The 25,085-nt window shown below is 43.9% G+C and overlaps 3 protein-coding genes across 11 annotated transcripts in view; 1 reads left to right on the forward strand and 2 right to left on the reverse strand.

Annotated features, from left to right (window-relative positions):
* LOC132836361 (RNA-binding protein 4-like) overlaps positions 1-15,433 on the reverse strand; it is a 135,454-nt gene extending 120,021 nt beyond the window's left edge. For 5 of the 8 annotated variants that reach the window (XR_009647369.1, XM_060855855.1, XM_060855854.1 and 2 more), the window contains exons 1-2: positions 15,207-15,433; positions 9,433-9,739 (exon numbers count right to left, since the gene is read on the reverse strand). Coding sequence is in view for 7 of the 8 variants with exons in the window: in XM_060855855.1 (XP_060711838.1) it covers positions 9,433-9,739; positions 15,207-15,311 (412 nt within the window). In the remaining variant the exon portion in view is untranslated. Of the gene's footprint in view, positions 1-4,196; positions 5,787-9,432; positions 9,740-15,206 lie in introns of those variants that run through there. The other 3 variants (XM_060855851.1, XM_060855852.1, XM_060855850.1) reach the window with 3 other exon arrangements.
* A 5,295-nt stretch (positions 15,434-20,728) lies between these two features.
* On the forward strand, positions 20,729-21,232 carry LOC132836257 (large ribosomal subunit protein uL23-like). Its single transcript, XM_060855615.1, has one exon. It carries the CDS (start codon positions 20,729-20,731, stop codon positions 21,179-21,181), a length of 453 nt encoding a protein of 150 aa, XP_060711598.1. The 3' UTR covers positions 21,182-21,232.
* A 386-nt stretch (positions 21,233-21,618) lies between these two features.
* Positions 21,619-25,085, reverse strand: part of LOC132836227 (centromere protein F-like) — a 49,978-nt gene continuing 46,511 nt past the window's right edge. For both annotated transcript variants that reach the window (XM_060855558.1, XM_060855557.1), the window contains exon 15: positions 21,619-24,623. In XM_060855558.1, coding sequence (XP_060711541.1) covers positions 24,478-24,623 — 146 coding nt within the window. In that variant the 3' untranslated portion in view covers positions 21,619-24,477. The remainder of the gene's footprint in view (positions 24,624-25,085) is intronic.

A 25,085-nucleotide genomic window follows, 5' to 3' on the forward strand; every position in this document is an offset into this window, starting at 1 on the left:
GCCTCAATTGAACCTTCCTCTACCACACTTGCAGGCAGGAGATTGTGTTTTTACGTTTACAAGAATAGAAGGTGGTTGCACAGTCACCACCTGGCTTGCTTTTCATTCTAGAATTAAAAAGCTCACCGCCTATCAAAAACGGTATGCGACGCAAATAACCAGAACATTCACGAGAAGTTTCTGGATTACTAGTCCAGGGGTAATACCACTACATCACCACCTCCCCAAACTGGTGAAGCCACAACCGATGTCTACTTACATACCAAGCAACATGCCAATACAACAGAGTGTGCTGGGTGATCCCACAACCAGTAGATCAGATCTATTCTCTGCAGTTCTCCCACACCCAGTTGTGAAAAGTGCTCAAAAGTTAAGTAACAGGAGAGAGGCAGCAGCATGTACCACAACAATAGACACTGCAACAACTCACACAGGCTCTTTACAACACCACCTTCCCACCAGCAACATCTACTGAGGGTATTCCCCAAATACCCCCCTCCTCAATGACGGCAGACCCCAGCAGATCAGTGTAAAAGATGAGGTTGAAGCATTTGCAACAATCTGCAGCCAGAAGTGCTCAGTGGACAAACCTTCTCAGTCTTAGGCAGAAACCTAGCACAGTTACAACCCTGGCACCTACCCAGCATTATTGATAATTAGGCAGGTTTACTCTGTCGACAGAAAAGCTGGACAAATGCAATCCAGAAAATTATGGTGGCACCAGCCTCCTCCCAATCAAAGTAATTGAAGTTGTCAACTGTCAGTACTTACTCAGCAATAAATTGCTCAATAACACTCATTGTGGGTTCCACCTGGCCCACACAGTTCCTGACCTCATAACAACCTTTGTCCAAATATGGATAAGACAGCTGAATTCCTGAAGTGTGATCACAGCTTCTGCCCTTGACAACAATGTGACATTTTACCAAGTGTGGCTCCAAACAGCCCAAATCAAACTGGAGTCACTGAATCAAGGAGGGAACTCTCCCATGGAGTTACACCCAGCACAAAGGAAGAGAGCTGTGATTGTCGCAGGTCAATCATCTCAGCCACAGGATACCATCGTAGTAGTTCTTTAGGGAAATGCCTTTGGTCCAACCATCTCCAGCTGCTTTGTCAATGATTGTCACTCCATGATAAGGTCAAAGGCAGCGATGTTTGCTGATGAGTAGACGATATTCACGAGCATTCATGACAATTCAAGCAATGCATATCCAAACACAGCTAGGCCCTGACAGCATCCAGGGTAGACTGACAAGTGGCAAATAATATACATGCGCTACATGTGTGTGGGACAATGACCATTTCCAACAAGGGAGAGTCTAACCATTTTCCTTGGACATTCCATAGTAATAGCGTTTCAGAATTCCCCCATTATCAGCATCATTGAACAGAAACTGAACAGGAAAATCGATGTAAAAATGATGGCTTCAAGTGCAGGTGACATGCTGGGAATTTTACAGTGAGTAATTCCATCCTGGGCCTTCATAGTCTGTTCACCATCTATATGCCATGAGAGGTATGCTATACACTTCACTTGCTTGGATGAAGACAGTCCTAACGACGCTCATGGAACTCAACATCATTCAGGAAAAAGCAGTGTGCTTGACTGGCATCTCATCTAACATTACTGACATTCACTTCATCCACTATCGGTGCAGAGAGGCAGCAGCATGTACCACAACAAGAGACACTGCAACAACTCACATAGGCTCTTTACAGCACCACCTTCCCACCAGCAACATCTACTACCTAGGAGGCCGAAGGCAACAAATCCATGGGATCAAAGTTACCTGTAAATTCCCCTCAAAGCCACACACCATCCCAACTTTGAACTATACTGCTGTTCCTTCATTTTTGCTGGGTCAAATTACTGAAACCCCCTTCCTAACTGCATTGTACTTTCCCCTAAAACTCAAGTGCTGCAACAGTTCAAGACGCAGCTAACCACCACCCTGTCAAAGGACAATAAGTTCCTTTTTATTCCTTCACAGGACGTGGGTGTCACTGGCTAGGCCAGCATTTAATGCCAACCCTAATTGGCTAGAGGTCAGTTAAGAATCAACCATATTGCTGAGAGTCTGGAGCCACACGTAAGCCAATCCAGGTAAACATGGCAGTTTCCTTCCCTAACGGGACACTGGTGAATCAGATTGGTTTTTCCAACGATCTACAGTGATTTCATGGCCATCGTTAGACTCTTAACTCTAGATTTTTATTGAATTCAAGTTCCACCATCTGCTAGATCCCTTATATATTATCTGGATCTGTAGATTAATAGTCCAGCGATACCACTAAGCCATTGCCTCCCTAAACTGGCGATATGCAATAAATGCTGGTGTAGCTTGTGAGTCCCACTCGCCATGGCGAATAAATGTAACTTGGATGCAGAGTTAAATTTGGTATTTTGGGTGTGTATGACCTGGAGACCCCTTCAAAAAATGGGAGGGAGCGTTTGGGTGGGCGGGGAGGATCGAAATTCAGCCCAGGAAGCTTTGTTCAAACCTTGGCTGTCCTGGTAAACATGCCTCCTGCGACCAACATCTTACTGCGCCCACACATTTACCTAATGATAGTTACCTCATGATATTCAATACAGTTCAGATTACTCTACTGGTTGTTGAAGTCTTTGGGATTGCAACTGACGTTATAACTTAGTAAGTCACTGGGAGCTCCTTTTGTCCTCTACACTCTGAAATACAACACAAAGAATCACAGTAAAACAAAGCTGTTCTCATAAAAACCTCTAACTCTTGGCCCAGTTAGCAACAAGTTTGTCAAAACATCCTACTGACAACCAGAGAAAGTGCCTGTCTACAATCAGGAAACTTAAGGTGGGGTCTACTGACTGTTCAAATATCATGCAAGTATACAATCCATGTGTAGCATCAAAGCCTAAAGCCATGTACCAGAGAGCAATATATTAGTAGTTGAATTTCAATTTAAAATTGCTACAATGACACCTACTTCATCACTATATTTCTCTTGATCACTTTCATGATTGCAGATGTCACTGACAATGTATGTTTCCCATCCCTAATTGCCCCTTGAGATAATTAGCTTGCTCAGCCACTAAAAGTAAACCACTTTGCTGTAGGTCTGGAGTCACATTTAGGCAAATTGCAAAAAGCAGGCTACACTGTCACAACACAGCAGACAAAAGGATGTCCAACAACTTCAAACCAAACATGTCGAACTCACGCTGGGTGACAAACTCCCTTATTCAATCCTACTTTGCCAGTAAGTGGCTAAAATGTATTACCTGTGGATTATTGTGTTGATTTATGCAACATTTCTCCTCTATATCCAGTTTTCAGCATGTTTTGATTACGTGTAGGTGACTGCACAGGGAATACCAAACAGAGGGATAATTCTATCAGTGAAAGAAGCTATGCAAAGATATCTATCAATTACTCATTGGCTTATACACTATACGAACACCACATATGAATGCCCTATTTCGGTAACTCTTCACTGCTTAATTGCCCTGCTGTGACCAGTTTAGGCCCACTCACGGAAACCTTCTTGGCAAGTGTGATCAGCAAGTATGGGGAGGAAATAAACATGCATCGGAACTTGTCCGATAGCATTCAGAGAGGCTACAACAATTCTTGCAAATGAGGCAAATCAGCCTGGGAATGTGGTGACCAGCAAACAGAATCCTGGATACAATGACAGCAACATCAAGCACTTTCAGATCGGACAAGAGATAAAGCTTCCTCCACACTGTCCTATTAACACAGCAAAATGTAATGCTTTAATATTTATTGCAGCCCAAACCATGTCAGATGTGTCCTTGAATGATATTTACTACAGATGTCTGATGGATTTCCAGCAAGGATCCATAACCCAAGTATCACTGGCTAGGTTCAAAGCCAGATTCCCACTGTTGGTCAATTCACAGTCTTGATACAATGCCAAGTCTTTAATCCCAAATATCATATATCTCAGCTCAAGCGACCACTGACCATGCACAATCAGAAAAGGCAGCAGACAAAGCCAAGAGGAGTCAGTGAGTGGCAGGCGTCAACTAACTTAACTCAGAGGAATTGTCAGGGTCTGTCTGAGCAAAGTAGCTAGCCTTGATAATATGGCCTCAAGCTACCTCTTGTTAGGCAGAAAGACTGTACCCCAACTCTCACACCAACTTAAGAAGAAAGGGACCAAACGCAAAGCAGCAACTCAGAGCCAGGAACTGAATGTAAAACACCGGGTATTTATTGTATTAGTTTTCAATACAAGAAAATGCATAAACTAAAAAAAAGAGAAAAGAGTCAGTTTTCTACTGCTGACAGTGGTGCAATGTTCTCCTGACCAGCACAAAGAATTGTTACGACTTAAAAGCAGAACACACAGAACAAGCCCGGTTTTCAGAGAAAGCAAGAGAGGGGTTTGGCCATTGCTCACTGCTAATACTGTGAGCATGTGTCTAGAACTGAGTTATACTTTTAACTATTGCTAAAAATAAAAGATTAGGGGTGGGGTATCGCACCAAATGTCCTTTGCGCTACATCCCGCACAACCCGAAGACTCGCACGTATACTGGGGGGGAAACCCGGCTCTCACCCGGAGATACTTAATAATTCCTGCAAGAAACAAAAAGAAGTACACACAAGGACGTCAATTTTGATTTTTCTAAATATATATGTTAAAATAAAGAGGCACACATCTCACCTCAAGTTTGCAGCCTGAAATCGACCACTCTGAAAACGCAGCCATTTCACCCTGTCCTACATGAGCCATGTCGATAACAGACTCAGAGACATTCAGTGGCTAATGCACAAAGAACTGAGATCCTCGGCAGCACAGAAAGAAAAAAAAACTGTTCAATATAAAAGATAAAGATCACGAGGTTCTGTTACCACTAAGCACTTATCAACTTCAGTAACGGTGCAGTCTGCTGTTCGGTTCAATGTTCACCCAATCACTTGCTGTCATCACCTCTACGTAGAAGAGCTCTGGCTCCACAAGTTTCCTTCCATTAAATGTGTGATTGGTCCCAAACCACACATAAATCTTAGTGGAAGCACATCAGAAGCCTACTAAATAACACTGGGAATCCCAGCCCACCCTGAACCAATGTCACCCTGGGAGGAAGGGGGCAGAGGAAGAGGAGCCTTGAAGCTCCTTGTGCAATAGCCACCTGAAGTAGCACCTGCAATGTCAGACACACACCTGCAGTTGGAAGGAGGATAGTGCCTCACCTTTGGATCAGAACATAGAGTATCGCGAACGGTCCACGTAGGCATTTCCCATTGTGCTCGGTATGTCATATGGAGATCTATTGGACAGTGCTGCCGCATTGACTTGTGTGTAATCAAACCCATATCCGGTGCTCGAGGGGGCCACAGGCATCCGTCGCAGAGGGCTCCTATCCCGGTTGTAATAGGGAGGGGGCAAGGGCAGCACTGGTTGCCTCCCAAAGGGATCTAACCCACCAGGGACGCAATTGGCCATCGCGGTGCCTATAGGTGCAAGCTGAGTTGGCCGCCGATCAAAGTAGGGGTTTCCCGTCGCCGCGTATGGCTGTGCCGGGTAGCTCTCATAGTGGTGAGCCATCCCGTTCCGCTCATCGTACACAGGACGCTCTCCGTATGCTGACATGGGCCGCGTTGGGTAAAGTTGGGGGTAGTTGCAAGAGAATCCACCGTCAAAACCGCCGCGATCTTTGGGGCATTCTTTAGACCAGTGGCCCTCTTTACCGCACCGGTAACAGCCATTTTTCTCGCCCATCCCAGGTTGTGTCCGAAGCCGGCTCCTCGACAGCTGGACATGGATCCGTTTGCCTTTGAAAACAAGACGCAAGAGAGTTTGCTCAATGACACTTTTCTATGGAAAAAAATATGCGGTCTCTTGCCGTGGTTCAGTTTGACAAGGTTTGGGATGGGATTTAGAGTTCTGGTTACAACTGTTATCAAAGGAGGCAGGTAGAGTGGCAGGGGAATCGACTAACCATCATTTGGTTAGGAGGGAGTGAAATGGGGAACAAGAGATTTCAATTTTCTAAATGTTTTTGTGCATGAGGCTGAACAGAGATTGCACTCGCACACAATTAGTACTGGGGGAAAATTGTCAACTAGTTCTGTACACTGCACACTTGAAAGAGAGGGGGGGGGTAGTCTCTCAATTAAGATATTCCCCCTATTCCCTAAAGGAGTGGAAATTCCTCACAAATATACAGCTGCAATTTCCTGAGTGCTACAGGTCTGACAGACCCTAAAATCTTGTACAGGAAAGACAGCACCCAGTTGATTGAATACTGCATTACCAGTGATGGTACCCAGAGTTTTGCCTCCCTTCCCTCCATCAGTTGAGAAACTGTGGCTGGGTGGCATTACGCACTGGTTCTGACAAAGAAGGAAACTCTAGCTCATGGTAACCATCAGGCAGAAAACAACATTTTTGTTTTAAAATGGCAATCTTTTTGTTCATTCTTATGAATGGAGAAGCTTTTATCAATTGAGATGCGCAATTTCCTAGTTACTGCTCACCCTTTAAGACAAATGCCTTTTGGTACTTTTGACTCAACCAAGCCTGGAGAATGAAGAAAAACCAAACAGGTTATCAGCCAGACAGCAAGGAAAGCAAAATATATGCCAAAGGATGTGACATTCGGCTAGCTCACATTACTCACCACTCATCAAATCAATGAGGTCCATGTGGAGTATCAATATTCCTCAAAGTAAGGAGGAAATTTACAAAAGGAGCAAAATGATAAGGTTTCCTCTAAGGAGGCAGCAGACCAGTCAGACTGCGTTACTGAATGGTATCCTTCCAAAGAATGCCAGAATAGTGGGAAAGAATCCCACTAGATGACGCAGAGCAGCATGCGTTTGACCGGGCATGAGAAAAGTCTCCACATACCCATCTCCATGGTGGACTGATGGAGAGGAACATGTGCTGACAAGGAAGGGAAAACGCAGCTGCAGAGAACACCAGATTTTCGTGAAGCTTCAACAGCAAGTGAACAAGAATTCTACACCATGTCTACTTAGAGGAACAGCAGGCACCAGGTACCATTAGGGAATTCCTTCTGCAACAGCACCTTGAGCTCAACACACAAGTGACGGACTGATCTCACTATGGAACCAGTTCAGATGATGGCCAAGGAGCGTTACACAGGCATTTTGAAAGAATAAGCTTTTCTACTCTTTATTGTTATCAATACATCAATTCAGAAATGACTTAACTTCCAAACATTTGGCTTCGGAACATTGGAATAACCTTTAACCTCTGTGGCCACACGCATTTACAGAAATTCAAGCTGTTAGTACCAATTTATATTGATAGTCGGATTCAGATTTTATCCACCGGTGAGGCAAAAAGTAGAGAACACTCCCAGGTCCAGGAATTTCATACAGTACAAACTTGAGCACAGAAAGGAGAGTTATTTTTGTTCTGAGGACTACCTGGTGATCAGCTCCTAGTTGCAGATGGATATGAATTAACATCAATGACAACACTAAGAACATGAAACAAAGGAAGGACAAGACAAGAGGTGGGCTTGACATTGGAACCAGCCATTCTCTCGATAAACCTTCTGAACCGTGCAGGGAGCTCGCGTTTTCACATTGGATAAAGTCTTTTCTGGGCAATGACCAAGTTCTAACTTGTTTCATTAGGAGACAGGCAGCATTACAGATTCAGACACTGCTCTGAAACAGAGTGAAGCCACGATGCTGCATTCTGTTGAGTTTGGCCCAAGAATCAGTGACACATTTCCAGAGTTCCAACTCCAGTCTGTGTGCTCTCCTTGTGTGTGGCATTAGTGGGAGTGCAGTATTGCTGAATTACCCCCTTAATGCACATGTTACATCATCATAAAGAACACACTTGCAAACTCCAATAGGCAACTGCTGAAAACGTCCTTGTTCAGCCCGTGTGGGGGCAGCTTTTGGGAATGTTACCCCATGTAGATAGAGAGCATGCGGCGAATGAACAGCTGTCTGCCCACAAACTACTACAGTGACAGCAACATCAACACATCCTCAAAACTAATAATTTCAATCCAGAACAGTTATCTCAACGACTGATACTGAAAATGCTGAACTTTCATTTAAAATGTAGGGTCTGTCCAGCTCAACTACTGTAATTTACCTACCAGTGAATGGGTAGCTGATGTCTAGCTGCTGCAACCCAGACTGGAGTCTATGCAAGTTATTCAAACATTTGCTAGAACTTGCAAACATTGAGTACTTTTTCTGAAAAGCTGAAAATTCTGTTATTATCAGTTTTCTCCTGATTGCAACAGTTCCAACTGGAGTACAACATTTCATCATGTCCAAGTCTGGAAGATGGGCTAATTGGCTGGGATAAAGTGCAGAACCCAGTCCTGCCCTTACTACTTCCTCTACTCTGCAGCTGTCAGTTTCCATTACCCCTCCAGCATGCAAAGACGATGAAACTTCCACTAGATAGCCAAGGAATCAACCAAAGCCCTTCAGAAACGTAAAGCTCGGTGACAGACCACATCCTTATCAGAGTAATACAGATGTTTATCATTTCCAATACTGTTATCTGAGCCAGGTATTTTCTGCCCAGCTCCTGTTAGCTCTACAGCATCACTTTATATGCTGTCACACATTGCACTCAGGATCACATGTCACAATGCAGCCTTCAAGCAAAGCCCAAAATGCGGTTAATAGACTTGAGATGAATACCACTTGACAACTGTGAGAACAGAACTAAAAACTGACAGACATGGAAGAAAGTACAGTGAATGATCCCAATATCACTTACTTAGGGAAATTATGAGACCTTCAAGTTTTACTGATCCATTTGGGAACTCTAAGCCTACCAGCAGCATTCAAACAGGCAAAGTCTTCATCCATCTGTCAGTCCCTTACAGGTGACCGATACAACTGTGGGAAGCATCAAATCTGTTTTCAATGAACATCCAGCAAGTGCCACTCCCTATGGTTGGGGGAGGGGAGAGGGGAAGTTATTCAATAGAGATCAACAACTTAGGTAGAGTTAAATCCCTCGCCCCGCCAGTTCAGATGTATTGTCAGATCGTCTGTCCAGTCAGTATATACTTGGAATGTGAACGAGGATTTTTGTGATGCAAGGGTCAGAGCCTCACTATCGTTCACATGGAAACCAGTTTGGAACAACAACTGCACATAATTTCTAGAAATCAGTAAGTGTGGATGTAGACAATAGAATATAATCAGGATTTGCGAAGATCAGGTAAGTTTTGAAAATGCTAGTATTTTACCATTTGGGTATTTGGGGAGGGAGAGGATAACAGACATTTATTTTTAATATGTCAATTATTGCCTCTGTTCTTCCACTTCCCATTCGGAAAAGCTAACAGGGAACATTATGGGATTGTAAACAATGACAGCCAGTATTGCAGTGCTATCCATGCTTGGTGTGGCCAGTGCCCAAGCCGGTACCATGTCCCTGCCCAATACCTTCCAGCAATTTCACCTTTAAACTCAGTGCCATCAAAGCCTCTGATGGCTTCCATGGCATCTTCCTCCCGCTCCATGTGCACAAAGGCATAGTCCTTGACAATGTCACACTCGATGACAGGTCCGTACTCTTCGAACCGAGCTCGCAGCTCTTGGTTCGTGCACTCAGCTCCGATGTTACTGACATGCAGCTTAGTGGAGGTCTTCACCTTGCTCTTGCTGGCTTCGACGTTGATGGGAAGCCCGTGCAGCTTGTGGTGATGAAGGTTCTTGATCGCCTCATCTGCTGCCTCTTTATCCTCCATGTGCACAAAGCCATAATTCTATCAAGCAAAACAAAAAGTGGTGACATTTTATTTTTAAACCTGCCATCCAGTCCCGTGTACCTTGCGTATGAAAACAGCTGCACTATTATCTGATCACTGCCCATGATCTTTTGAACCAGATGTCTAACAGAGTCCTCCTCACACTTTGTTTCTGAGCTGAGTCTCTACAAACTGGCAGTTCTTTACTTCCGTCTTCCCTCAAATTAGACATTATTTCTTGTTCAAGGGGATATATCAGAATACTCAGAACAGGTCCACTCCAATTAGAAAGAAAGATGCCCTGGAGAAAGGACTTCCCAGCCGTGGCTAACTAAAGTTAAAAGATAGTACCAATTGAAATGAAAAGCATATCAATTCACATAGGTTAGTAGCAAATCATAAGATTGGGAAAAATATAAAGAACAGTAAAGAATGACTAAAACATTAATTAGGAAGAAATTAAGAGTGAGAGAAAAATCTAGCAAAAAGATTAAGAAAAGAACAACTAAAGTGAGCACAGATCCTCGAGAAAGCAAGTCTGAGGAATTAGTAATGGGAAATAAGGAAACAGCAGATCAAACAAACTTATATCTATCCTTACTGGATAGGACATGAGGAAAGAACTTAAAACAGTTAGGTACATCTGGAAAAAAGTGCTGAGAAATTTATTAGAACGAATAAGGTCCCAATGGACTTCATCCTAGGATCTTAACAGCTGCTGCTACTGAAAAATGAAATACAATTGTTTTAAGTTTCCGAAGTTCTCTAGATCCTGGCTAGGGCACATTAGACTGGAAAAGAGCCAATGTGACTCCTTTATTTAAAGGGTGGAGCAGAACGCAGGAAAGAACAGACCAACCATCTTAACATCTGTCATACAGAAAACGCTGGAATATTTAAGGGAGATACAGCAGCTCATGAGACAATCTCAATGCAATTAGTTAAAAAATCACACAACACCACATTATAGTCCAACAACTTTAACCGGAAGCACTAGCTTTCTGAGCGTAGCTCCTTCATCAGGTGGATGATGAAGGAGCAGCACTCCAAAAGCTAGTGTGCTTCAAATTAAACCTGTTGGACTATAACCTGGTATTGTGCGATTTATATTGTATAACTTTATACACCCCAGTCCAACACTGACATCTCCAAATCATCAATGCAATTAGGCAGAGTCAATGTGGTTTTGAGAGAGGTAAATCATATTTAATTAATTTATTGGACGCTTTTTGAGAAACTAACTGGGAATGCGGAATGGGAGAACCTGTGGATATGCTGCATTTACTCCAAAAGGCATATGACAAGATGCCATGTCCTAGGATTATTGCATGAAACAAGACTTTATGGTATTGCAGCAACACAACAGTGTAGTTAGAAATTTGGTTCGTCAACAGGAAGGACAGAACAGACATATACATATCATTTTCATGGTGCAAGATATGATAGCCGAGTGTATTATCGCCAGAGTACTAATCGAAAGACTCTGGTAATATTCGGTTGACGGTGGTTCAAATTCTGGGTCTGTCAGGATTCTGCTTTGTGCAGAGTGGGGGAGGGAAGTCGTAGGAGTGATATCCAGAGTTGGTCACACTAATAACAGGCTGGCCTCTGTCTGCTGTGATTTCTTTATGGGACCAAAAGGTGGCTGTGGTTACCACTGCTGCCTCACAGCACCAAGGACCCAGGTTCAATTTCACCCTCAGGCGACTGTCTGTGTGAAGTTTGTACATTCTTCCCGTATCTGCATAGGTTTCCTCTGGATGCTCCGGCTTCCTCCCACAGTCCAAAAACGTGCAGATTAGATGCACTAGTTGTGGGAAATGCAGGATTACAGGGATAGGCCTCGGTACGATGCTCTTTATAGGATTGTTGCGGACTTAATGGCCCGAATAGCCTGCTTCCACACTGTAGATATTCTATGATTTCTAATACTGACTGGAGAGATTGGCCCTGAGGTCCCAACTAGTCACTACCTATTTTATTAACTAGGATAAGGAAACCAAATGTAGGATTATAAAATTAGCTGATCATAGTGACTGGAATGAACTTGTGAAGAGGACAGGTCAGCAAGATGTTAAGTGAGTAGACAGAAAATCCACAGATTATGTATAATTCAAACTTGTACACGATCACAGGAACAGAAAAACAGCATATTATTTAAATAGAGAGATTACAGAATATTGAGGTATAAAGGGAACAGGATGATCTGTTACATGAATCACAGTTAGGTGAGCAGGTAGGTGTAAAAACTGATCAGGAAGGCAAACAGAACAAAGATATTCCATTCTCCTTTCAAAAGATGAAAAGTTGGGGTTTTACTTTACAGTTGTATAGAACATCAGTGAGGCCACAACTGGAGTCATGTCCTAGCCTCCTTATTTAAGATTTTTAAAAATGTATGGGTGTGGATGTCATTAACTAAGCCAGCCTTTATCGTCACTGCCTAATTACCCTTGAGAGGGAAGCGGTAAACTGCCTTTTTGAACCTCTAACAGCCCACGGGGAAAATATACATTCAATGCTGTTCCACGGATGGCAACTGGAGTGCTTATGTAGATCGCAGTAATGGCTTCCAGTTCCAGGTGTCATTGCCTTGCACAGGCCTGAGGGGCCCACACAGAGGATAAAAAAATTTATAGGGAATTCGGATTCCCCAGCTCCGATGATACAAGGTGGGAAGGTCATCATGAAGAAGCTGAAGATGGTTTGGCCAAGGACATTTTCCCCAAGGGACACTCAGATGTCTTCTAACAGAAACGACTGATCTCCAACAACCAAAACCCATCTTCCTGTAGTGGTTCTGTTCGCCGAGCTGGAAGAACCACTACAACAAGCACCCGAGCTACAAATCTTCGCACAAACTTTGAAACCATCTTCCTCTTTAATAGGTAATGATGCCAACCAGTGATGAGATTTCCCCATGATTGCCATTGACTTCAGCTCTCCTGGAACCCTTTTATCCCATTCTCAGTCAAACACTACTTTGATGTCAAGGGCACTCTCTCTCGCTGTCCCTCTGGAATTCAGTTTTTTTTAAATCCATATTTGGACCAATGAGGTCAGGAGCTGAACAGCCATAGCAGAACCCAAATTCTACATGAGTGAGCAAGTTCACTTTGCTGATGGTTAAGAATCAACTGACAGCACAGTAACTGGTCAGTCTGGGTTTGCACAACTTCTTGAGGACAGGCACACCTGAGCAATTTCCAAATTACTGAGGTGACACTAATGCTGTAGCTATGATGGAATGGGTGGGTGGGCATGCACTGCTGTCTCACAGTGCCAGGGACCCAGGTTTGTTACCAGCCTCTGGCAACTGTGTGGAGTTTGCACATTCTCCCCGTGTCTGCATGGGTTTCCTCCAGGTGCTCCGGTTTCCTCCCACAGTCCAAAGATGTGCAGGTCAGGTGAATTGGTCATGCTAAATTGTCCGTAGAGTTAGGTGCATTAGTTTGGGGGAACGGGTCTGGGTGGGTTATTCTTCGGAGGGTTGGTGTGGACTTGTTGGGCCGAAGGGCCTGTTTCCACACTGTAGGGAATGAAATGAAATCTAGCTTGGCTAAAGGCATGGGCGAAAGTGAGTATTGCAGATGCTGGAGATTAGAGTCAAGACTGTGGTGCTACAAAAGCACAGCAGATCAGGCAGCATCCGAGGAGCAGGAAAATCGACGTTTCGGGCAAAAGCTAGTTCTAGAGCACAGGTCTTTAGTACTATTGTCAAAATCCTTTTACTGCCACTTATTCACAATATTTCAGGTGCGATCAAACTAGAGCCTTGGATGCTAAAAGTATACAAAAGCACCAGGTAGACCATTGCTCAAAGACTTGGAACAATTTTGGTCCCTTTCTCCAACGAAAGACATCCTGGCATTAGAGGTCTGAGTCCAGAGATGTTTCACTAGGTTGATCCCAGATATGTAGGGATTTTAAAGAAGAGGTTGAATAGTTTGGGCTTGTACTCACTGGAGTTTAGAAGAATGAGAGGTGACCTCATTGAAACATACAAGATTCTTAAGGGAGAGGATAGATGCAGACATTTTTCTCCATGTTGATAAGTCTAAAGAATAAGTAGTTGCCTAGTTAAGACATGGATAAGGAACAAAATTCTTCTCTCAGGGTAGTGTATGTGGAACTCTTTACCACACAGGGTTATTATATATAATCAATACTGAGATTGTATTTTTAATCAGCAAGGGAATCAAGGATAATTGGGAAAGGCAATTTAAAAATTGAGTTTAAAGTAAAAACATGACAACCAATTTTACAATGAGGTAAAGACCAAATAATGTTTTCCACTTCCTAATTGAGGGGTAGACATTGTTCGGATCATTATGGAATAACTCCCCAATCACCTTTGAAATAGTGGTCATGTACTGAGAACGTGGCACAGTGCCCCTCAGTGGTGAGCACGACTGCCTCACACAATGCTCGGGACCCAGGTTCGATTCCAGCCTCGGAAAACTTTGCACGTTCTTCCCATTTTTGCGTGGGTTTCCCCTCACAATCCAAAGATGTGCAGGTGAGGTTGATAGGCTATGTTAATTTGTCCACAGTGTGCAGGCTAGGTGAATTAGCTATGGGAAATGCAGGATTACAGAGTCTGGGGGTGGGTGTGGGGGTGGGGTGAAGAGGAGGATACAATTCAGAGAGTCAGTGTGGACTCAATGGACCGAATGTAGGGATTCTATGATTGTATGAACATAGGTGAGATCCTGGTCTACCCTCTGAAAGAGCGGTACAGCATGACCTTTAGTATTGGTGCTGGAGAACCAGTCTAGATTCTTATGCTCAAGTCTCGAAGATAGCTTCTCCACCCTGGAGGCTCCCTGCCTCTATTCCTGATGAAGAGCTTTTGCCCGAAACGTCGATTTTCCTGCTCCTCAGATGCTGCCTGACCTACTGTGCTTTTCCAGCACCACTCTAATCTAAATTCTAGGCCAAATGTGAAATGAATTGTATTCTTTGGCGCATAATAACAGACTTTACATCACTGGTCACCGAATTAGAGTCAGTGAGATGTACAGCAAGGAAACAGACCCTTCGGTCCACGCCGAACTAGATATCCTAAATCAAGTCCCATTTGCCGGTTCTTTCATCCAATTTTCTCCTGGGCTGTGTTGGAGGCAGATTGGGAGAAAATGACACTGGGACTTTGGTAATATTGGTGAACAAACCCTCCCCAAGAATGGGAACCCAATGGTCCTCTCTCACTCTCCAATCAAAAGCTTCCCCACACTGGCCGCAGGTGACCCATAGGGTTGACTCAAGGATCATGGACACCCAACCAGCGTGGGTCTGGACGAAGGAGTTCAGTGTAACACCATTTCCATTACACTGGTCCATCACCTCATATCTTCCCCCGCACTTGACATGAAAACAAATTTAAAAAATGCGTTTTCGCTGATATTTTTAAAAGTGAGACGCCGACTTCAACCCGATTTTTAAAAATAAAATCGTTTAATTTATCCGATTAATTCCCCCTCACCTTGATGATGTCGCATTCTGTCAGTTTACCGTACTTCTCGAATAACTCCTTAATTTCTTCTTTCGTTGCTATGCGCGGCAGATTCCCGATAAATATTTTTACCATTTTTAAAATATCCCTCAGTCGTGGGGGCGGGGGGGGGCTAAATAACTCTAATGAAATGCCGAAAAAGTTTTAAATTTGAAATTAAAGCCCCCCCGCCCCCAACGGGTCCTCACAAGATGGCGGCTCCGTCGCACTTCGAATAATGCAAGTGTCCCGCCCACCGGCGCACCCTGATTGGCCACATCCTCGGGTTATTCCAGCTCCGACAGGTCCATCACACTGTCGCTCATCCGCCATCTCCAGCCTGATTGGACCATCTTGGCCTAGTAACCATCCCCATTGGTTGTACATCCATGGATGAAGAGCCTTTTAGATTTTGCAACTTACATTGAGTTAGCACCTTGCCCAACTTAGCACCAACCACCACCGAAACACTTAAGCACAATTGATATGGCTTTTAAAATAAAATACAAATCTAGTTACTATTGTGAAATACGGGATCCAATTTGCACACAGCGGATCCTAGCCAGCGGTTCCCTGAGCAGACTGTCAAAGCCATTTGGCAGAATGCCTCATCGCCAGAACTTTCCAACAAGCACCAAGACTTGGCTTGGCTGGTGGCGAGAACGGCTCTGCCTGTGAGATCCGTTATGCACGCCCGGATTCTCAGCCGCACCGCATGCTGCCCTTGAAGCGGCTGCGGAGGGGAAGGAGACTGTCACACTCGGCCTTCTGGAATGTACCTACGGAGAAGAAGTCTGGAGAGGAATGCAGCGGTGTTTGTCAAGGTTCGTCCCAAGCAGCGCCGTGACGCGGGACTCCGTGCTCTATGGCCTGTTCCTCAGGACACACACCGAGACGAACATCAACTGCGCCTGGAGGATCATCAACTTGGTGAAGGACGCTCTCTGGGCGGTCTGAAACCTGTTGATCTTCCAGCTGAAGGAGTTGATCCCGACTGAGTGTTGTAGACTGGCACATTCAAAGGTCCAGGATGTTTTGAGGGACGTGGTGAAGCTTAGGGCAGCTGCCACCAAGACATGGTGGGAAAAGACCACCGTGTAACGGCTACCTGCCTAAAGAAGAACAGGGGTCCCACGCAGTCATTTGGGCTCTGCTGACGCCTCAGCTAAAAATGTAATCGGGATTAGTGGTGCTGGAAGAGCACAGCAGTTCAGGCAGCATCCAAAGTGCAGCAAAATCAACGTTTCGGGCAAAAGCCCTTCATCAGGAATAAAGGCAGAGAGTCTGAAGAGTGGAGAGATAAGCTAGAGGAGGGTGGGGGTGGGGAGAAAGTAGTATAGAGTACAATGGGTGAGTGCGGGAGGGGATGAAGGTGATAGGTCAGGGAGGAGAGGGTGGAGTGGATAGGTGGAAAAGGAGATAGGCAGGTAGGACAAGTCATGGGGACAGTGCTGAACTGCAAGTTTGGAACTAGGGTGATGTGGGGGAAGGGGAAATGAGGAAACTGTTGAAGTCCACATTGATGCCCTGGGGTTGAAGTGTTTCGAGGCAGAAGATGAGGCGTTTTTTCGAGGCATCAATGTGGACTTCAACAGTTTCCTCATTTCCCCTTCCCCCACCTCACCCTAGTTCCAAACTTCCAGCTCAGCACTATCCCCATGACTTGTCCGGACTTGTCCTACCTGCCTAGCTCCTTTTCCACCTATCCACTCCACCCTCTCCTCCCTGACCCATCACCATCATCCCCTCCCCCACTCACCCATTGTACTCTATGCTACTTTCTCCCCACCCCCACCCTCCTCTAGCTTATCTCTCCACGTTTCAGGCTCACTGCCTTTATTCCTGATGAAGGGCTTTTGCCCGAAACGTCGATTTCGCTGCATTTTGGATGCTGCCTGAACTGCTGTGCTCTTCCAGCAACACCAATCCAGAATCTGGTTTCCAGCATCTGCAGTCATTGTTTTTACCTCTAAAAATGTAATTATACAGACCTGTAAAAAGGAATGATTACTCTGTTTCGGTATGCAAACAAATGGAATGTTTACATATGTATGGCATGTCCAGTTGTATAGATCAAAGTATTTATGAATAAAGTATTTTTTTAATTTCAAAAATATAAGTCCCTTAAACAGCCACACCCTGCTCATAGAGTCATAAAGCACAGAAACAGGGTTTCGGCCTGAAACGTTGATTTTCCTGTTCCTCAGATATTGTCTGGCCTACAGTGCTCTACAAATTGCAAACTACAAATTGCTGGAAAAATCTCAGCAGGTCTGGCAGCATCAAGTGGACAGAAAGCAGAGTTAATATTTTGGGTCTATGTGACCCTTCTTCAGAACAGTTCAGCAATTTCTGTTTGTTTCTGAATTCCACCATCTCCAGTTCTTAGAGTTCTGTGGAAAACAACAAAACCATGCATAGTGACACTGAATTTCCTAGATGGATGGTCATAGTCATCAGCGAATGATTACCAATGACAACTGACTCCAGGAGGCTAGCGAGAACTCCACTTCTCACCATGGTTGTTCAAAATATTGGCAGTGTCTAAAATATGGAACCTCTTTTGACTGAAGTGGTTCCGCAGTGGCTGGTATCCTATTGGCAAACCACCCTTTATTTACACACGGGAGAGTCCTTGACACTAATCCAGCTTGCAGAGTGAACAGGATGTCAGACACCCCTGTACGTCTCTGTTAGCTATGGCTCCCTGATTGGACCAGATCAATAGCCCCAACCACAGAAATCCTATTCTATAAAAAAAGGTCCTACAGGCTGACATTGTTACAATTGCTCCATCCCTCTTTCTAAGAGTCCTGGTTCGTTTAGTTTTAGATTAGATTAGATTACTTAGTGTGGAAACAGGCCCTTTGGCCCAACAAGTCCACACCGACCCGCCGAAGCGCAACCCACCCATACCCCTACATTTACCCCTTACCTAACACTATGGGCAATTTAGCATGGCCAATTCAGCTGACCCACACATCTTTGGACTGTGGGAGGAAACTGGAGCACCCGGTTGCATTTCCTCCTGGGGCATTTTAGCACTGAGTTGGGTACATCCAACTTTTGACTCTGATATAGGTACGTGTAATGCACAATAGCTCAACTCTTGGACCCGGAGAGCCTTGGAAGAAATTCATTCCCTTCAAGTGGCAAAGGCATCAAGACAGCGACATCTGCCGTGCTCATTTCAGATTCCTAAGCATCTTCAACAGTTGGAGAGGAGAATTCACGGGTTCCAGAATAGTTGGAAGATCTGTTGAGGAGCAGAGTACATTTTGCTCCCACACCATTTGCAAATCTGTAGCTTTCATATGGTCTATATGCTTATTCAGGACTGTCGCACCTATCTGAACTTTAACTAACTGGACAGGATCTCACGTCAACCATGTCTCTTATTCATGCAGTAACATTCCCGTGGTTCCTAAACCAAACATCATCTCCTGAAGTAAATCATCTCTCTCACTTAGTGGAGTCTTGGCACATTAGCATTGCTGAAGCCGTTTCACCCTCCCTCTCCCCGGTCAGGGAAGATTAGATTTAACCTGGTGCAGTCTTCTCCCCTTCAGCAATTTTGCTGGAGCTATCCTTGTATCTGCATGAGGGTGTTTCTATAATCAAATAGGAACCTGGGCAGTCTGGTACCAAGTAAAGCTGCAGGCTATTTATTTAAGCCTGCCTTCAAAGTTTGGAGTGCTCTTTCTACCAGACCATTGGATGATGGATGGTATGGAGTTGTCCTTATATGTCAAACACATTCGTCTTTAGGAAATATTTGAATTCCCTGCTGGCATGTGATGGCCCATGTATTCTAAAGGATGTGCACAATTTTTCTATTGTCGTCCCCGTTTTTGACAAATGAACTCTGTGCACGTCCAGCCACTTTGAGTAGGCATCCAAAATGACTTAAAACAGTCAGCCCATGAATGGGTCTGCATAGTCGACATGTAACCAAGTTCAGGGTTGGAGTGGCTGTTTCCATGAATGTGTGGGCAACCTTTTGTGGGAATATATGCCCTTGTTGGCACTCTGAACACTACCTCACCAAAGCAGCTATGTCCATATGCAATGCTGGCCACAAGATATATCTTACATTTTGTAAATCCCTGGATGATCCTGGTGGAGTTCAGCCAGTATCTAGTGTGATCTTTGCTCGGGACAATCACTCTTGCTCCCATAATAATTTGCCATCCTCTACTGTGATAGCATCAAGAACGTCAATGCCAGACACAAGACGCCTCTGAGCGAGAGGCAGACAGTTTAGTTCAGGGGACAAAGTTTGGTGTCAAAACCGCAGGAATGTCCCTGCATGCGTAAAAAGGTATGGTCGACCCGAGGGGTGATTCTGCGATGCACGAAGTTTGAATAGGTGAGGTGGTCCTCAACAACACGTGTACCACAGGAAAGCTGCAACCCTGCAAATGGGGCAAGAGCAAAACATACTTGGCTCCTCAGAACATCCAGAGTTGAAAAGTGTGGTGCTGGAAAAACACAGCAGGCCAGGCAGCATCCAAGGAGCAGGTGAATCGACATTTCGGGCATAAGCCCGTCTTCAGGAATGAGGCTGGTGTGCTAAGCGGGCTGAGAATAAAAGGGGGGGGGGGGGGGGGGGGGGGGGGGGGGGGGAAGAGACTGGGAATACGATAGGTGGAAGGTGAGGGTAAGGGTGATAGTCCGGAGAGGTCGGGAAGAAAATTGCAGGTCAAGAGGGCGGTGCTGAATCCGGGGATTGGGATAAGGTGGGGGGGAGCGCCTCATCTTCCCTTTAGGAACCCTCCAACAACATGGGATGAATGTAGATTTCTCCAGCTTCCTCCTTTCCCCTCCCCCCACCTTATCTCAGTCCCAACCCCCGGATTCAGCACCGTCCTCTTGACCCCGCAATCTTCTTCCCGACCTCTCCACCCCCACCCCCTCACCTCCTTCCACCTATCGTATTCCCAGCACCCCTCCCCCAAATTCCCTCCCTCCTACCTTTTACCTCAGCCCGCTTGGCCCACCAGCCTCATTCCTGAAGAAGGGCTTATGCCCGAAACGTCGATTCTCCCGCTCCTCGGATGCTGCCTGACCTGCTGAGCTTTTCCAGCACCACACTTTTCAACTCTGGTCTCCAGCATCTGCAGTCCTGACTTTCTCCCTCAGAACATCCAGCAAGGCTGTCAGAACCCATGGGTTCTCTCCTTCCACTTACTGTTGAAGCAACCTCGGAGGACGAGATGGAAAGGGCAGATATTGCAGCCTAATGCTGTTACCACCTGAAGATGAAATTCATCCAAGAAGCTCCGGTCACAACGGGCGGGCTATGGTCCAGTATACACAAAGTTCCAGGAATTGGACCGGATGCAAAAATGCCCCAAGGAGAAACTAAAGGAAAAAGGATGGGCCTATATCCTGGGACTTAAGAGGGGGAGGGCTTTAGTGATTGGAATGAGTCAGCCAACAGGTTCTCTTAGAATATGAATTCCCTGATTGGACCAGATTAACAGCCCCAATCAGGGAAACCTGGCCGACAGATGGCTCCGAAGGTGAAGAAGGAAGCTGTCCCTGCCAAAACGGAGGCTAAATCCAAGGCCTTGAAAGCAAAGAAGGCCATTTTGAAGGGAGTTCATAGTCACAGGCAGAAGAAAATTAGGACAACACCTACCTTCAGGAGACCAAAGACACTCAGACTGAGAAGGCAACCCAAGTATCCCAGGAGGAGCAAATTGGACCATTATGCTATTGTTAAGTTCCCTCTGACAACTGAGTCCACTATGAAGAAAACAGAGGACAACAATACTTTGGTTTTCATTGTTGACATCAAGGCCAACAAACACCAGATCAAACAGGCTGTCAAGAAATTATATGATATTGATGTAGCTAAAGTCAACACTCTTATCAGGCCTGATGGTGAAAAGAAAGCATATGTGCGACTGGCCCCGGATTACGATGCATTGGATGTTGCTAATAAGATTGGCATCATCTAAACTGGCTTCACAAAGAACTGTAAAATATTTCAATAAAATTTTTAAAATTTCAATAAAATAAAAAAAAAACGGAAGTGTCCGCAGTTATGCGGTAGTATGGGGGGTTAAAAAGGAAAAAAAACCAGAAGTGTCAGGGTTCTGCTCACTCTCAAAGTTAGCTGGGTCAGTATCATGTACTATGCACATGTGCATAAAGAGTCACTTGGTGACAGGATACCAGCCTTTGTAGAGTTATTTCAGTAATATTTTAAAATAGAGGAGTTAATATGCAGACAAAAGATCTTGCAATTTGAAACCATCAAAAATGGTTTGCTAACTCATCACATATTCTGCGGAAACAAGAAAGGTCACTTTTCAAAGCATAAACCCTCTGTCACATATCTAGTGCGGCTTTAATTCTGAAAAATATCACACGCCATTTCATATTTTCCAATGTACCATTATGCGGTTTTATTTCTTTCAATGGCATCAATCATTTTATTGTCCACATGAAAATACTCTTAGCAGCTAAAAGCAGTGTGAAACCCTCAAGGATTACAGTTTATATAGCTCATATTCAATCTCTCACATGGGGACACCTTTATGCTGTTTGAAGAACTCTGAGCAGCTGGACACGATAAAGATTTCTACTCAGATAATCAAACATGAATCTAAAGCAAATACATTTTACAAACTGCAACAGAAACCACAGCTGAGAGTCAACAAGATGATTGCCACTGTTTTAATTGACACTGGAGGCACTGAAGCTGGAATCAAATCCACTGGCAAGGTAAAACTGGGAAGATATAATGGGCAAACCTCTGTCCTAAAACGCTTCGTTTTCTCCAACAGAGACTACCATGGATTTCCAGATATTTCTACAAGGCTACCTTGGGCGAGAATCCAGGTGGTTTAACTGGCTGAGCTCAAGAAGCACATCGATATCCTGATTCACAATGGCTCCTTTGCAGTCAACAGACCAGAGGGAGACTCCAACTATGTACACTGGCTCGAACCCTCCACAATGAGTAGTTTCAGTGCAGAGGCAAGTACAACAGAGCTTGAGGTTTTCCAGCTGCTCAATGGATATCAGCACTAAGAAGTAAAAGCTGACATTGCCAACATATCAGACTTTCAGGAATACACAGTCCCATCCCCAATGTTGAAATAAAATGGATGCTTTCATGCTAGTCATCCCTTGATTAAGGCAGAGTGCCAGGGCAGTCACAAAGCATAATCATTGTCATAGACTTAGACTGTACTGGAAAAAGATGATAATGGTAGAAAGCTTGAATATCAGAAAAGAACCTATATAGTGTTAAAACATGTGGAATTTCCCATTTGAAACAAGAACCATTTGCCTCAATGTTATGGAGAATGCAGAATAACCTAGTTCCTGTGCAGGTGAAGCTATTTAGTCTAATTCAACTTGAATTTACCATACCAAGTTCCAGCTGACTAGTAGTCATCCATCACCATGATGGAGATTTATCTCCAAAAATGTTTTAGTGTTGGAGGCATTTCTTTCCAGTTTATCTGCCATCTTTCACTCAATTTATTATCTGAGCTGTTGTAAATTCCTAACTATTGTTCGCTGGGGTTATGTAGGAATTGCAAGACAGCAAAACTGCTCAATAATTTACTGACTCATCAAGTCTGGATATTAAAACCTGTTACATCTCTGATAAACTAGCTGTAACAATAAGATCCAACTCAGCACTGTGTGTGGAATCATAACATTGTCACATCTTTTGGTGGCTACAAGGCAACAAATAAAGTCTTATGAAAGTGTTGCGCATGTAAACAGGAACACAGACGGAAAGAAGAAACAAATTTTTAAAAAATCAACATCTTCATCGGGAAGTATAAAGCGTAACAAGATGTTTGCAACCACAGTAATGAATGATTTGTTTGCGCACTTTACAACTGTAATACAAGATGTGCTTTCATGTTCTTACAAAACTGAAGTTTTGAGAGTAACATCCTTTAGTGCATCGTCAGCATTGTGTAACAGAACCAAAATGGAAGCAATAATATATTACAGAAGAAAATAACCTTAGAAGATAATACTTTCAACCATGTAAAGAATAGTCTGAAAATGACAACATTGAAATAGAGATATAGTCTTCATTAAAAACATGAATTAAAACATTGTCCATCACATTTATCAAAATCCTGAATAAAATATGAATAAATAAAACCATTCATTTGGATCCCTACACCAATTGCATAAACTAGGTACACAATGCAGAAAGTTGGGAAGCTTTTCTTCTTTCTGAAAACTTACATGCTCAATATTCATTTTTGTGGCTATTTCACACTGTAAAGATTAATCCTTATTGTGTACATGATCAAAAGGATGAATCTGTAATTTAAATGAACAGACAAGCATGGTCATAAAAAGAGGATTTTTATCTTGTAATCAGAGACAGAATTGCAAGAACACCAAACCTTTACAGGAACAATAATTTCCACATCATGAGACAAAAAGGTGCAGTTTGGCTGGCAAGTGGGCATTAATTGGTGTAAGTGTTGCTATAGAGAGTGCACCAGATATGCCCAAGCCTTTGTTTAAATTCAAACCAGGCAAGTCAAATGACATGTCAACCAATCAGCAACTTTCTCTCGTGTACTACAAATAATTGCTACCTTTGAAATCTGGTATGTACTCACATGATTCTTTCCTGATGAGTGCAAGACAAAAGCTTCAACAGCATGTCTCTTTTTGCAGCAATGCTCAAGTTCTGTGTTACCAAGCGACACTTTGAACTGATGATATATGCTAACATCAAACCTTTTCTCCTGTCACTGTCAGGTATTGTACTGTGCAGTGGACTAATCCCCCTTCTGACCTGTAAGGAACACTGTATTCTTCAGGATGCTTCATACAATACCCTGACGAGGACTTAGAGATAATCAATGATTTAGAGTATGTTGCAAATGCAAAGGTGTGCGTTAATGTACATGTAACAAAAGGCCCAACACTTCAATGAATTGTGCCACACCCACAAAACCTTCCTTTAAAAACAAAGCCTCAATAAATTAAATCAAGATCAAGTGAAGTAGCTTCAACATTTACAAACCCACCATTAACCCCAGCAGAGTTAAATATTGTGCAACTTTAAATTCTGATCCAGTTCTCTCACAGGTAGACACACTGGAGATCTGCATTCACCATTTAAACATTCTAAATATGTACATTGTTTTTAAAAAAAACCTTGATCAAGAACTATAAGTGGATTCCATTTTGTCTAGGACCATGAAGCATTCATCTGGAAACTTTCAACCGCTGCCAGTTCGGATTCAATGTTCTGTACCTACTGCTCATTGCTACCACCTAGTGCCTTGAAGGCGGCAAGTACAGACTGCCCTTCTTTTTGTTGCTGGGGCCAAAGTGTAGTGTTTATAGTTGCTCGTCGCAAGACATGTGGGCAGGAAGGTCCAGAAGGGATATCTGCAAAACCTGGAAATAGAAGAACTAACATCAGAACTCAGGCAAAGTGCAGGTTTAAAACAAAATCACTGCCAACTCAGAGTCATAGTCACGCACCACGGAAATAGACGGGTCCAACCAATCCATGCCGACCAAGTTTCCCAAACACTGTACAGATTCTATGAAATTAGTCTCACTTGGTCCGTTTTTATTCTATTTCTTTTCTATTCACCCAAATGTCTTTTGAATGGTTTAACTGTACATGCAGCCAGCACTTCCTCTAGTGGTTCAGTCCACACACGAACTACCGCATGTAAAAAAGATCCTCATGTCTTTTTAAAATTTTCTCCCCTCTCCTTAAAAATACGTCCCCTAGTTATGAACCATATGAACCACTCTAGGAAAAAAGACTCTTATACACGCCCCTCACCTGCGACAGGGTTAGGGCGAGAGTCTTACTGGAGTCAAATATTAATTCTAACCCTCTCCAAC

This window comes from Hemiscyllium ocellatum, chromosome 46, assembly GCF_020745735.1.
Source record: "Hemiscyllium ocellatum isolate sHemOce1 chromosome 46, sHemOce1.pat.X.cur, whole genome shotgun sequence".
In the NCBI taxonomy this organism is placed as follows: Eukaryota; Metazoa; Chordata; class Chondrichthyes; order Orectolobiformes; family Hemiscylliidae; genus Hemiscyllium; species Hemiscyllium ocellatum.

What these genes read in the sequence shown, in the direction of transcription:
- LOC132836257 (XM_060855615.1), top strand. Translation starts at nt 20,729, where the DNA reads ATGGCTCCGAAGGTGAAGAAGGAAGCTGTCCCTGCCAAAACGGAGGCT.